The sequence below is a fragment of the Anastrepha ludens genome, chromosome 4 (assembly GCF_028408465.1).
Source record: "Anastrepha ludens isolate Willacy chromosome 4, idAnaLude1.1, whole genome shotgun sequence".
NCBI lineage: Eukaryota > Metazoa > Arthropoda > Insecta > Diptera > Tephritidae > Anastrepha > Anastrepha ludens.
Genome location: NC_071500.1, coordinates 16,351,624 through 16,367,021, shown reverse-complemented (window position 1 = coordinate 16,367,021; position 15,398 = coordinate 16,351,624). Strand labels below are relative to the sequence as shown.

The 15,398-nt window shown below is 39.1% G+C and overlaps 1 protein-coding gene across 1 annotated transcript; it reads right to left on the bottom strand.

The window, feature by feature from the left end:
- Positions 1-5,509: 5,509 nt before the first annotated feature.
- Positions 5,510-13,457, bottom strand: LOC128860012 (prisilkin-39). Its single transcript, XM_054097221.1, has 3 exons — positions 13,114-13,457; positions 12,927-13,020; positions 5,510-6,171 (listed from the first exon to the last, which is right to left on the bottom strand). The coding sequence occupies exons 1-3, from the start codon at positions 13,144-13,146 to the stop codon at positions 5,681-5,683; spliced, it is 618 nt and encodes a 205-aa protein (XP_053953196.1). The 5' UTR covers positions 13,147-13,457; the 3' UTR covers positions 5,510-5,680.
- Positions 13,458-15,398: the final 1,941 nt, after the last annotated feature.

Here is a 15,398-nt window from a genome sequence, read left to right as displayed (position 1 = left end):
AATTTGTTGGAAAACGCCCTAACACATGGGCCAATATGGGAGTGTCACACACCAGGAATATTGCATACATATGTATGTATGAGTGTATGTGTGTATGTATGTATGTGAGCTCTACATATAATTCAGTATAATCATTTAATTAAATTAATTTTTGCGTGGCCTTGAAATCAATATTTCTCGCAGAGTGTTGCGCATTTATCTACACAAAAAAGTGATTCAATTCAGATTTTATTAGCAGTTCGTGATATTGCGATAAATACAGAAAATTAGTGTAGAACCTCTATTCAATTTGTCACAAGCTGCACTCATAGCCCCTTCAATAAAATGCGCCCCTCATTAAAGCATTCAAGCAACGGAGTAATATTTTGCATACTGTAATATGTTGCTTCCGTTCGGTGACTTATTAACTGCATTATTAACATTCAGTAAAAACAAAAACAAAAACAAAAACTACGTTTTGTTAACATCTTAAGCGCAAACAGGCAATACAAATACATTATCTAATTTTCCATAATTCAAAGTTGGTAAGTGGATCCAAGTGTTTATATTAAATTCATAGTTGATAGTTAAATTGTTGAAAATTCTAAATAAGTTTAACTTCGTCTCACTTTGACGCCAAAATTAGTGTGATTAGTGTGTAATTAGCCTTGCAGCGGCTATAAATGAATTGCATACATAGAATGCGATGAACAAAGTGTTCACAAAATGATAATAACAGATGACTTCACTTTGTGATGCCATAAAAGCAAATATCTTTTTGTTTTTAATATAGTGTTAAATTAACGAACTGTTGAAAACATTCATGTTATTTTGCCCATAGCTGTTACTAGACAAGTAGATCAATAAACAAACTTATCAAAAATCAAGGAATTTCGATCCACTTTAAACTAGCACAAATAAATATTGAAATTTGAAAGGTCGAGCCAAGAAGCACCGAGAGATTTGGTAACTCCTAAAACACTCAGGTTAAAAAGCTCATTGTATTTGAAGCTCTGTAAAGTGAAAGGGTAGATAGTCAAGGAGGAAAAGAGAGAAGTAATAGAAGGAAAAAGATAGGATTGAATAGAGGAATAGAGGTAGTTAGACCAGTGAGAAATTTCCAGATTCCTTGATAAATCTGAAAATATCCTCCAGTTTTAGAGAACGAATATTACTCATTCTCAACACATCGGAAGGCAGGACACTCACAGAGAAAGTGCTCAGTGCTATCCGCCTCCTCCAAGCATGACAGGCACAGTGGGTCCTCAATGATTCCAATGTTGGTCATATGCTGATCCCATGGGTTGTGTACTGTAATAATACCGACCATCAGCCGACCGTCTTTCCTTGCAAGTTTTAGAAGCAAGTCCGGCAGTTTTCTGTTTCTGTCACAAAATATTTTTCACATTTGCAGCGTTCCAGACGGGACCGTCGCTCTTTATGTAAATTGCATACATGATCGCTGATCCACTTCTTGATTCCTGCAGAACTAAACCGATTATTGGCTCTGGTCCCTGTGGGGGAATTCTTGCTGATCCACACCTATCCAATTCATTTCCTTGACCCCTGCAGTGTCCTTAACTGGTCCAATATTACACGAAAAATAAATGGGCTAAAGGCATAAAATCTTTGTAGGTCAGGTTATGTTAGCCAGGTTGCTTGTCTAACGCAAGGCACCCGGCGGCCCTCAGGTCCATTGTGATACCTGCATTAGATTTCCATCCCCTTACTAAGTTGCTTAAACCACTCAGATCTTTTTAAGAAGGTAACTACTCGCACCAGTGAGATATTTTGCAAATTTCCCAAGTCTTCAAAGAAATAATCGTGAAGATATTTGGGACGGCTTCTTGGAAGTGCAGGACATTCACAAGGAAGCTGTGTACCACCTCAATTTCTTCTTTATCTCCACAACTCCTGCAGAAATTCTTGTGAGGTGTACTCATTCCGATCAGTGCCGATGCGAAAAAATCCCATATGAAAGAATTAAGAACCGCGCGTAGACTAAGCGCGCTTAGAGTGGCGAACGCTTATCGCACTGTTTCAAATGATGACATATCAAGGAAAACCAATATAGATCTCTCGGTCAAAGAGCTGCAGAGGCTATATAATCTAGCGCGAGAAATACCGCTAGGTGTTATTAAAGAAGAAGAGAGACAGTGAACCATCGAAGATTGGTAGCAATGCTGGGATCTTTCATAAAATGGTCTTTGGACGGACAAATTAATACCAGACATAGGGAAATGGTATCGAAGGAAGCACTGGGAATTTGACTTCTACGTGAAGCAACTACTGAACTACTGTTTTAAAGAGTATCTACACCGCTTTAATTTGGAAACGACCCGGTCTGCCCTGACGAACCAAAGAGTGCAAGGCATGTGCTATTCCGGTGCCAGCATTTCGACACCGAAAGAGAAGAAGAGTTTTTGGCGAGCATCCAACAGAGGCAAACCTTACGATGCAAATGTGCGATAAACCTAGAAAATGGCGAGCTTTAAGTAGTGTAGCAGCGCGTATAATGAAAACGCTGCGTGATGAAGAATGGGTTCAAAAGGCGAACCTGCTCCAACTACAGCTTGATTTCCAGGCTGATAGAAATGCTGAAGAGCCACTGCAGGACGAACACCGGACAGATTCTCGTACTGACAGAGATTAACTGGTTTGAGTTAATACACTCCATAATGGCCTCACGACATAGGAATTAACTTCAAGTTTATTTCGGGTTAAAGTCCCACACTGATACACAAAACAAAAAGGTACACCCGTTCTACAAGCTATGGTGCCAATGGGGCAGTGACCCGTTATAACACCTGTGGGGACGCTGGTAGTTGATCTGTTGCATCCAAGCGGGCACTTTGTCCTTTTAAAATTCAGTTTTGGTCATAGCGCATTGTAGAACCTGCAGTTAGTAGTCAGTGACCATCTTATATTGTTTTTCGCGATTACGCTGAAGTCTATCGCAGTATACAGTTTATTTAGAGGGATGCTTATGCCCTCTGCCACTCGCTGAAAGTCAAGCGCAGACTCATCGACTCTTTCATTTCCCTCCACTCCTGAATGGCCGGGCACCCAACAAAGTGTGGTGTTACGTTGTTAGATAAGCGAGAGTGACCTCTTGGATTCTTTAGCACATCTTGAAACGATGCGCGCTGAGGTCAGTGGCTTGATTGCTTCTTGACTATCAACAAAAATGGTATAGTTTACCGGAAGTCAGTCTATTAGTCTTATCGTTTTTTGGTGCTTAGTCTATAGCGTAGATCTCAGCTTGGAAGACACTACACCGATCTGGAAGTTTAAAGGAGAAATACAATACTATATACGGATAGTTGTTCCGAATACAGTCTCGATCCAGTGCCATTGTCCATCTTTGAGCCGTTAGTATATATATGGTGGACACCACTATCATCTGAAATGACTCTGGCCTGCTAATCCTATCTGTCGATTATTCGTAATATATTTCATAGTATTTCTTCATATCTATCTTGGGAACCAGATATTCTGTTTTCGTTGCGTCTTACAAGTGTTCCACGGATAGTAGAACTGTTGCATGAACGTGCGGGTTTTCTTGTAGATTTGGCCGCTATTCCGTTAACATATATATTGATGAATGAAATATGAGTATGTTGGATTACTTCCAGCGGAGCCTGAGACGTCGGTCGGAGCGCTCCTGCTATTCCTACACCAGCTAATCGTTGGGCTTTTATGAGATTCTTTAGGTAGGATTGTGTTTGCACCGCCTCCCACCACACGAAAGCTCCTTAAGTCAAAATTGGTCTGATGATCGTATTGCACGCCCAGTGGTTGATATACGGCTTCAGGCCCCGTTTTTTGCTAAATGCCCTCTTACAGATAAAGAGGGCATTACAAGCTTTCTTCATCGTTTTCTCGGCGTTCCTTTTGCAAGAAAGCTTTAAGTCCAGAATTATCGATAGGATTAGTGTTACTCCATCTACGTATATACGGTAACTGAAAATTCGGTATTTTATAGCTTTTAGTGAGCAGAACTAGTTCGGTCTTGGCTGGGTTAACCATTAGATCGTTTGAGGTCGCCCACTAGAGAGGGTATGCAACCACAAATTTTTCTGAAGAATTTGAAGTTTAGATTTTTTATGAAATTTTTAATTTTATTCAAAGTTTGAAACATTGGTTGGTTGTTTGGTTTTTGTTGCAATACAAACCTTTCCGGAAGTCGTCGGTTAAAATTCATGAAAATCCATTGTGTCAGTTAGTTTAGCAGTTACGGTGCTTAAGGATGTTGCTTGCTCGCTGTATTTTGATTTTAGTACATCGATGCATTCTTGCCTTGTTATTGTGAAAAATAGCAGTATCGTTCGGTTTGGATGGCAAAAATGCGACGGGATAAAAGCAAAGTTGGATGCTGTCTATGGAGACGCTTCGCCATTTATGACCACAGTTAGATATTGGACGTGGGCGAACATCCGTTTTTGATATGGATGATGATGGAGGATCGACTAGCCGTCCGGCAGACGTGGTTACCGAGGAAAACATTAAAAAAGTCGCGAAGTAACAGAGGCCACAGGTGTGTCGACCGGAACGGCCACTAATATTTCACATCATAAATTGGCGATAGAAAAGTTGTCGGCCCGATAGGTGCCGCAATTGCTCACTGTGAACAACAAGCGGATGCAGCTGTTGACTTCGAAGCAGTTTTTGGAGCAATTTAAGTTAGATCCGAATAAATTTTTTCGTCGAGTTGTCACCGTTGATGAAACCTGGATTCACCGTTACACACCAGAAACTAAGCAATAATCAATTCAATGGATTTCTCCTGAGGAATCTGCTCGAAAGAAGGCGAAGACAGCCCCATTCGCCGGAAAGGTCATGGCGACGATTTTTTGGGATGCAAACGGCGCCATCTTCATGGATGTTTTAGAAAAACGAAAAGAGAGAACGATCACTTGAAAATACTACAGTGAGCGTTGGACCGCTTTCACAAAAAATTTAAGGTCGGCCGCATTTAGCGAAAAATAAGGTACTGTTTCACCACGATAACCCAACAGCACATTCACCCGTGGTTGTCGCCGCAAAACTGCACGAATTGCTGCCACACCCCCGCATTCACCCGATCTGGCTCCCTGTGACTTTTTCTTGTTCCCTAACATGAAGAAATGGCTCGCGGGAAAAATTTAGTTAAAAAGAAAAAGTCATCGCCGGGACAGAAGTGTATTTTGAAGAGTTCGACAAATTATATTTTTTGGAGGAGTTAAAAAATGGCCGGAGCGTTGGGAGAAGTGTATATTTCTAAAAGGAGACTATGTTGAAAAAAATTTTTTTTTTTGAATAAATAGTGTTTTCATTTCTTACACATGTACTTATTGAACCCCCCTAGTATATAACAATAATTAATACAATTGTTTTAAGTGTAAAACATAGATTTCGCCAGTAGCACGAAGCACTTGCAACATACACACATATATACTTATCCAAATACAAACATATGTACACTCAAATTAGTTACAAAGCGCTTTTATTCACAAAATAAATGTTAAACAGAATTTTTAAATAAGCGAACTGAACTACAAATACAAATATATTTCCAAATTTGAGAAAGATATTTACACAGAAAGCTGATTTATTATTTCATGTAATAACAACACAAACATATCGGCGCATAAACGTAAAAGCAAATTAACAATAACATAAAGCGAATCAAAAATTACATTAATACTCCACCCGGTCAACGTCAATCGTAGCCACGGTATGCACCATAAATGCCACGCCCTACATATGGCCGATCATTATAACCGCCATCATAGCGAGGCAGGCCATAGCGATCTGTATTTGCATAATAACCATAACCCCGATTGCGTTGGCCAGCGTAGTTTGGATTCCAATAGCCATAGTATTGGTTCAAGCCGCCATTACCTCCATATCCGCCATAACCGCCGTTGCCTCCGAGTATATTGGTGCCAGTGCCTGTGTTGGGATAGTATCCTGTACCAGTGCTGCCGTAAGTATAGCCATAGCCTCCAGTGGCCGGGTAATAGCCGCCATTGCTGCCACTCCAACTGCTGCTGATCGGATAATAATTGCTGGGATAGGAGCTACTAGGGTACGTACTAGTTGGATAGTAGTTGTTCTTGTTGGGATAATAGTTGTTACCGTAACCATATCCATAGCCATTACCATACCCATAGCCGGGAGTCTGGCCAAACAAGCTGCCCAAGTTGAACACTAAATTTGAAATATTATCAGAGAAAAGAAGAAATTCAATAAAAACTTTATTAAAATATTGATATACTATATTAAATTCGTATTTATGGTGTAAAACAATAAAAACCTTAATTTTAATATTGTATAATATTGCTTTATGCGTGATTACCATTCGATGGGCACCAGATTCGGATCTGGTACACAGGAAAATATCGAGCCGGCTTATTCTCTTACATTCTGTCAAAAAATATCGGGAATTGTTCGATTAAAAAGCGCGAGTTACAGATATGCCGAAATTTTTTTTGCTGGAATGTTGGTACAACTGTCCTCTACAGTGTCTAAAACTCTGCGTGATCTGTCAATCAGCCTGTTTTTGGCATTTAATTATTATCAGTCAGTCAGTCAACCGCAGGTGTGCTCTGCTGTTTTTACTATGGATAAAAATATCGAACAAAGAATTCGTCTTAAATTTTGTGTTTTGAACGGGATTTCGTTTGTTGAAAATGTTGCAGAAAGCCTAGGGCGAGTGTGCTTTTTAAAAACACGGGTCTACGAGTGGTATATGGCTTTTGCAGAGGGTGGAGAGGTCGTGGAAGATTTGCCCCGATCTGGTCGCCCATCAACGTCTTCAACGGATGAAAACATCGACAAAGTCAAGGAAACGGTGCTGGAAAACCATCATTTAAGATTGAGAGAGGTAACGCGTGACCTTAGCGCAACATTTTATACCAATTATAAATTATCATATCAATTGGGCATGACACGCGTGGCTGCTCGACTCCTTCCAAGAGAGTTGAATTTCTATCAAAAAATGCATCGGAAGAAGGTGGCTGAAGACTTGATTGAGCAAGTGAATTCGGACCCAACGGATCACAACAGGTGATGAGACGTAGGTATATAAGTTTGACATGCAAACCAGTCAACAGGTGGTTGGATGGCGCTATCCACATGAGCCGAAACACAAAAAACCACGCGAAAGCGGGCAAAAGTGAAAGTCATGCTATTCGTTTCCTTTGATTATCATGGTGTTGTGCACTCGTAATTCATTCTTAATGGTTCCACGGTAAATAAAGAATATTATTTGGACGTTATGCGACGTTTGAGAGAGAATGTGCGTAGGAAACGGTCCAATTTGTGGAAAGAAAACTCATGGATCTTTCACCATGATAACGCACCATCTCACCTAAAAGTCGACAAATATCATCAAACAATCATCTCATTCACCGGACTTAGTCCTCTGTGACTTTTCCCAAAACTTAAATTGCTACTCCGCGGACGCCGCTTTGAGTCGATTGAGGCCATTAAGGAGAATTCGCTGAAGGAACTGAAGAAGATATTTTCAAACGCATTTCAAAGGTGCTTTGATGACTGGACGAATCTTTGGCAGATGTGTAATGCTTTGAATGGAGCATATTTTGAAGGCGACAAAATAAATTTTGATGATTAAACATTTAGTTTGCGTTTTATTGAACAATTGTCGGTACTTTTTTGACAGAATGTATATCTAATCTATGGTATGCTATTGATTTCTACTAGCAGTTCTATATATTCACATAATGCCCTTACTTCCTTAATAAGGTTTGTTAGATTACAATGGAAGGAATAGAGAGACAGGATAGATAAAGTGTGGATGGTAAGACGGACAAGTATAAACTTTATCCATGTTCAGAATTTCGCACCCAACAGCCCAAGTCTGAATCTAGAGGACGCCGGACAGCTACAGAGAACATGCTCTGCAGCGACCTCATTTTCATGACAAGACAGGCATATTGGGTCGTCAAGGATTCCCATGGTAGCCATATGCTGACCACAGGCGTTGTGCCTTAGGACTACACCTAACAGTACTCTCAGGTTGTTTCTACTGCTATCATACTCTCAGGTCCTGGCTAATTTCCTGTTTGGTTCTTCCACAAAGCACTTAGCTACTTTGAAGAAGCCCAACTCAGACCAACGCCTTCTACAGGTAGAACTCAGGACATCAGTGATGTGTTTGGAAAGCCTTCATTAGCCAATTTATCAGCCAACTCGATTTTTTTAATACCGCAGTGTCCAGGCACACAAATAAGACAAACTTTGTTGTGTTTTGCAAAACATATTCGGTTTTGTCTTACATTCACCTACCAATTTCGAAGAGCAGCGTGAGTTAGCAAGGGCTCTCAGTGCGGTTTGACTGTCACTGTCACTGCAAACTTCAATACTACTCCGCCACCTTTTCTCAGTAAGCCAGTATGCTACATTTAACATGGCACAGACTTCCTCTAAGAATACCGTAGCCATCTGTGCTGTAGCGTAGGAGTACTTAGTGTCTTCGTCTAAGTATCACCCATGGTGTGGTCGGTGTAGAAAGTGTGCTGAAATCCTGTTCTCTGAACTTAACCATTGATTTCTATCTGGGATCAAAACGTCATACTCCTTACCGGAGCTAACGTATGGCATCTGTTTGTACATTGGCATCGAACAAGTGTGCACCGTACAAATGAGAATCGCAAAATAATCGTTTGTGAACAGACAGAGTGAAAGGTCTCTGTGAAAACAAAAAATGAAAAAAAGCGCAGCTAATAAAGATCCAGCGGCTACGTTTGCTGGGTCAAGTCGCCCGAATGGATGCAAACGCTCCGGCTCTGAAAGTATTCGATGCGGTACCAGTTGATGGTAACAGAGGAAGTGAAAAGTCTCCTCTGCGTTGGAAAGATCCGGTTGAGAAGGACTTGGTTTCACTTGATTTGTCCAACTGGCGCCGGCTAGCACGAGAAAGAAACAACTGACGCGCTTTGTAAGTCAAAATCGCGTAACCGGTTATCGCGCCAATTAAGAAGAAGAGGAAGACGCGACCTGGGTTGTCCAGCCAACAATGATGATAACAAATTTGGGCCCGTATATCGTATCTATGTTGCAGGTTGCAAGGCATTTGTTTCACTTTCTGCTAAGAAAGTTTTAGTTGGTCTGAGTTGACACTGAGCAGCCAGCTCTCTAATTAAACCAAAACTTGTTCGGCAATAAAAGTAAAAGCTTAGACAAGAGCTGGAAATACCAAGGAAATTGGAAAATCTGGCCAATCTGCCAATGTCTGTTGCAACAATATTTTTTCTTTAGTCATTTGATGTTGCATGACATCAATGGGCAGCGAAGTCGGAACACAATGAATAGTAGTCAACTTAAATCCACCCGACTGCAATGAGCAGTTTGAAGCTACATAAATAATGAGCTTGAATATGTTTTTGTTGCAATAATCCAATAGATTAAATTTGCGTTAGGCAAAAGCCGGTATTCTGGTCGAACTGGAAGTCTGTCACATTTAACGAAATCACAGATGATAATAATTCACTTTAGACATGATAATAAATAAAACGAAAGCGAAAACTAAAAGAAGCAATCCACCTCGCTTGGAAAATACTGTAACCAAAGCAATACGTAATATAGAAATATTGTAACTGGTGACAGTTAGCTCGGAACTTTTAGTTAGGACTATGGTAACTTGAATAGAACCTAATTACTAGAGGACGTCCAAGCTTCGAATTCGACTTTGACCAAATTCGGCCACAAAAGTTTAGTTCAGTTACGGTTTTTCTGTTGATAAAAATTGCTTTGAAATATCCATCTGCTCCTCCAACGAGTGTGGAGCTGCTGCAGGTCAGCACTATACCGATTGACGGTACCATTGGTTAGATGAAAATGCTGATTTGATATATTTGTTTTTTTTTTATTACAATATAAAATTATTCAACCGAGAATTAAGTAATTGCTGCATGGAATTATGGCCGTTGTAGTCGAATGATGAAGAAAAAGTTCTTTCTATGTAATTGCGGCAAACCTCCGAGTGTATTTCTGCCATGAATAATATCTTTACCAAAAAATATATGACTTTCGGAGTCGGCTTTAAAATGTAGGTCCCTCGATTTGTGAAACAACATCAAGACGCGCGCCACTAATAGGAGGAGGAGCTCCGGCAAATACCCTAAAAGGGTGTAGGCGCCAATTATATATATATACTCGTATACATAGAATTTTTGTTGCTATTTTTACAAAAATATTGTAAGTACATATATATTCTGAACTGAAATTAATGTTACTGAATTTTTTTTTTTGTTGTGAGCACACAAATTTTTAAAGCAGCTTTGCTTGTTTATTATTTGTAAAGGGTATTTTCAAAAACGCGCCTAGATGTTGTTTAAAAATAAAACACTTAAAAATTTAGATTCTTTCAGATTTCACAATTCTTACTCATATGCGAAAAAAAATCCGCCAAATAGAGAATTCAACACTGCCTAATTGTTGAGAGCCTCGAAAGAAGACGTCATTGAAGGTTGTTCAGCAATACTTTGCGTTATAACAGCAATATTGTAAATATATAGAGCGAACAGTTTTTGGTCTGCCAGTGTATTTTTTGTCCTTGACATAACCAGTTTCCTGCAATGTTTTCACAAACCATTGAATTGTCAACTCATTCGGGCGATTGTTTCCAACAAAACTCAAAAATTTGCATTAAAAAAATAATTGGCGCGTACACTCCTGTTAGATGTTTGGCCGAGCTCCTCTGATTTGTGGAGTGCGTCTTGCTGTTGTTTCACAAATGGAGGGACCAACAGTTTTAAGCGCCGACTCCGAACGGCAAATGGTGTTATCAGGAGCTCTTTTTTTTATTTTTGGTATTTTACTTAGATTTGATCCTACGAACTCCCAAACGGAAGCCGCGCACCAACCCATTCGGCTACACCAGCTGCAATATGTTCTTCTTAAAGACCGACCACGAGTTGTTCAATCGTGAAAATTTGTATATCTGTCTACTTGACAAAAGTCAAAGATGACATAAGAAAGGGTACCGCCTAGGAATTATTCACTCCTGCCATCTAGGCGTCACTTTTAAAAGACACTTTATGTTTGTATACGTGACATGTATATATTTTGTTAGATATTTGGCAGAACTCCTCCTCCGATTTGTGGTGTGCGCCCAGTTGTTTTGCCACAAATGTAGGGACCTACAGTTTTATGTCGCCTCTGAACGGCAGATGATTTAGATGATTTTTATGAAAAGCTTTCTTCTCCGAGATTTGCCAATCGGTGATCACTCTTAGAAAAACTCTTTCAAGCGAATTCGGACGCTACCGAATGGTAATTACGCACAAACCACTCGCCCAAGGTGGCCTTTTATTGATGTTTATGCATAATTCGAGCGCTGAAAATGTTCGGTTTAGTCTCAGTTCAGATTGTCCTTATAAATCGATGTTTGGGCGTTCCCTATTAAGTAGCTTAAGGAGGGAACCTGGTTTATAAGGTCAAAAAATCAATTTTTTTTTTTTTTTTCGTTTTAAGCGATTCCTAATACATTTCAGAATTTTCACACAAAGTTACAGAGCCTAATTCTCAATATTTCCGTAGATTCAAAGCCAAAGGTAGGCGAGCGTTAGGTAGTTACGCTGTGACCGGACAGCTATAGTATCAACTTTATCTTCTTTTCTCGACTTTTCATTTTTATGATTTCTTTGAATTGGCGTACATGAATGAAAAAAAAACTAATGAACCTTTTGAAATTAATCATAGCTTGTTCCCTTCCGTATTAAATTCTCTTCTATTTGAACTAACAAAATAGATAAAAAAAATTGTTCAAGATTTTTATACCAAGTTGAAGTGAATTTTTTTTTATAATATAGAAAGGCATTTTTTCTTTAAAACCTCCAAAAAGTTGAAATTTTGGAATTTCTCTCAGTTTTCTTAGTTCATCTAGAATAAAAAATCATGATAATTAGAAATCCATTTGATTTTTTTGCTTTAGATAATAATTACGAGCTGTATCTTGTACGAGCACGCCAGTTGGAAACTCCAGCGTTGCAGCGCTCTACTAATTTCTGTGTTAAACATTTTTTTCAACTTATTTTAACCAGTACAAAACATTTTTATACTTATTAAATGTTCATTAAAAGATAGAAAAAACTTTGCAGTGCTAAATTAATTTTTTCCTTAAAAAAAAAATCGCAAAGAGATGCAATTTTTAGACCTCATAAACCAGACTCCCCCCTTAACATTTTCCCATAAATTGTATCAAATTTTTCATGTTTTTATCGCTTCAATCGCTTGTTATTAGGTCTGTTTATGAAGTAAAAAGTTTGTAGGGATTGTGGTTTTTGCGGTGTTCATGTATTCAGAAAACTTTACAAAGTAGAAGAGAGTGAGAGAACAAAATGAGGGGAAGTTAAAACTTGCAACTTGGATACTCGTACAATTTTACTTGTAAGAATTTGCAAGTGAGAAAAACAGCTGATCGCAAAGTAAAAATAAACACGAATTAAAATTTGCGTATTGAGTCAAAGTTATAAGCTTAAATAAAAATTATTAATGGTGATTAAAATGGAAAATGTGAGTAAATATATTTTATATAAAATGTATACATTTTATTTGAAGTCCTATACTAAACAGGAATCGGCCAATGTACTTTTGAACCACAGCCTCCAGTCGCCGTTACTGCACTTGCCGAAAGACAAATCGAAAGCATTGAAGGTAGCTTTTGTGTTTTATGCTTGTACTTCTTGGTTATTAGCTAATTTGGCAATATATCCGTAAATACATGCATACAAGTATAGACAGAAGCAAGGGAAATAAGAAGAAAGCTGTGATTGTCACAACACTACAATGGAATGTTCTTCATCCACGTTATTGTGGAGAAAATAAAATAATGTGATGCCGAAGCTCCTTATTTTCCTTTTATTTGCTTCAATAAGAATGTTTTCAACATTTCTGCCGGACGGAAATACATACATAAACATATATACATTTACACTTACATTTCGCTGAAGTTGCTGATGAAGCTAAATCTTGTTCCGCTGGAACACTTTCCTCCGCTGAAATTCTTGCCAAGCAAAGGACACCGACACATAGCTGCGAAAAGTTATATGTAAAAGCTGGATGTTAGATGGGTTTGCAAAAGTAAATCCATATAAATCCACAAACTTAAAAGGAAATAAAACTGACCAAGACAAGGGCAAACTTTATGCTCGCGAACATTTTGAAAAACTTTACGCAGCTTAATTCTTGTTTTCCTCTTATTTTATGTAAAAAAGCAGAATTGTTTTCCCACACATACGACTCGTTCCACAGTTAGTTGTTGACTAAATAACAAAAACCACTTTCGTTTTCTATGCGAATTATAATCGGCGTAACGTACTTAGAACACAATGGAAGAATTCTCAGGTCTTAACTCTACACAGACAATTCAAGTTCATAGGTAAATTTTACGATTTACACTGGCGAGTCGACAAGTTAACGAACCGCGAGCTATGGAGTTGAAGTGTTTTTGATTATTTTTCACATCATACAAGTCAATTTATATTTTTCATTTTCCGGCTGAGTTGCTGCGACATAACTCTCAAATGCCAACGTCATCAGCCGCCACCCTCAGAGACATTCGATTTTAGTGAGTAACAGGTGTCTGTCCATCATTTTTAAACACCTCAAACTAAGCACAGCTGTTTAGCTAGTGAATAGGCGTACTTATGTGCGCATTAGTCACCGCCAATTAAAGTTGAAATTATGCTTTACAAAAATTATTTTCTGAGTCGAAGCTGCTAAAATGGTTTGTTGATATATCTTCTCTGCTTAAACAAACCCTCCGTACGATGTAACATTTGTTGTGTACTTAAACTCGCACTTATGTATGTGAGTAGGTGTGTATGTGCATATTTTCCCATAAGTACTTACTTATTTGCACACATACATACAAATAATAATGCTCTTCAAATATTGCGCACATGCCACATAATTCATACTTAAAGATAAATTTAAATTAAAAAAACAAAACAGATGAGTGAGGTTAAATTCGACCCAGGTTGAACTTTATATACCCACGCACGTTTTCGTGAACTTTAATTTGGAATGATGTTGTTTTTGGTTCATAGACAATGATGTGTATACCTTGTAGCTGCATCTTCCAAGGGGAGATATGTGCCATCTGTCCATGTGCAGCGATAAACTTAGACAGAAATTTTCATTCTGAGCGACAGTCAGGCGGCACTCAAGACTTTACCATCCGTTGAGATTACGCCGGCACTGGTCCTTGAGGGTATCAAAAAAACTGAATGAGCTGGAACGCACAATCGCATCCGGCTAGTTTGGGTCCCAGGACACAGGGGAATAACTGGGAACAAAGTAGCGGACACATTGACAAGAGAGGCGTTGGCCTCGACATTAGTAGGATCCGACTCCGTTCTTGCTATGGGGCAACATACCATCAAGGAGAAGTTTAGGAGTGAAGAGCTATGCTTAAGGGAGGTTAGCCAGCACGAAGCTGTGGGGCTACGCCAGGCGAAATTCTTATTGGGAGAGTACAACCAAAAGAGGTTTGAAAGACTCACAACCCTCCCCAAGCATAAACTGAGAATGCTCACGGACATCTCACAGGCTACTGCAGACTGCGAAGTCAGATGCTCACGATCGTAATATGTTCAACCGATTCTTGCCGTTTCTGCGAACAATTCCAGGAGACTCTAATGGGCCTTTTTCTTGAATGTAGCTCTATAGCACGGAGAAGGTTGAGATATCTCTGCCAACTCCAGCCAGAAGAAAGGGGCAGAGACGTTCAATCCAACCCAGCTCTATCCTGAGTTGAATAAGGGAAATGGGTCTGCAAATTTACTCAAATAATTGATCACATGTTTTATTACTCAGTGTTTAAATGCGTGCAACAACAAAACTACTTATGCGATCTTGTACATTAGGTATTTCTTTTTGTTGTGGTGTTTTCTTGAAATAAGTGCGTTGGAATATTGATCTAAGAAACCGTTATCTTTTTGTTCTCAAATAAAAGCGAAAAATGCAGTCGCAAATCCATTTTCAAAAAACATTGCAGCATATTCATCAACTTTTGAGGAAAGGTGAAAGCTGCCATGCAGTTACAGCAATAGTCGACGTAAGTAAAAGCATCGTTACAAAACGTCCTAAAAATACGATAATCCGGTTTCAGTTTGCGCAAACGAAAGAAAATTCTGCACGCTGAACTAAAGCGGCAGACTATTCGAGATCTACCCCAACAGAACGGTCGAGCGGGCGGTTCCAATCTATTATGGCCGTTTAAGCCTGTCTGTGGAGACAGGTAGAGCTACATTGCGTTCTACTGGTTTGAGAGGTCGAGCAAAGGTTAGGAATCCTCTACTTACGAAACGCCATCACAAGCTACTTCTGGATTTCGCTCCAGTCCACACAAAATTGACGTTAGCGGATTGGAAAAAACTAAAATTTATCCGATAGAATGAGATGTAAGG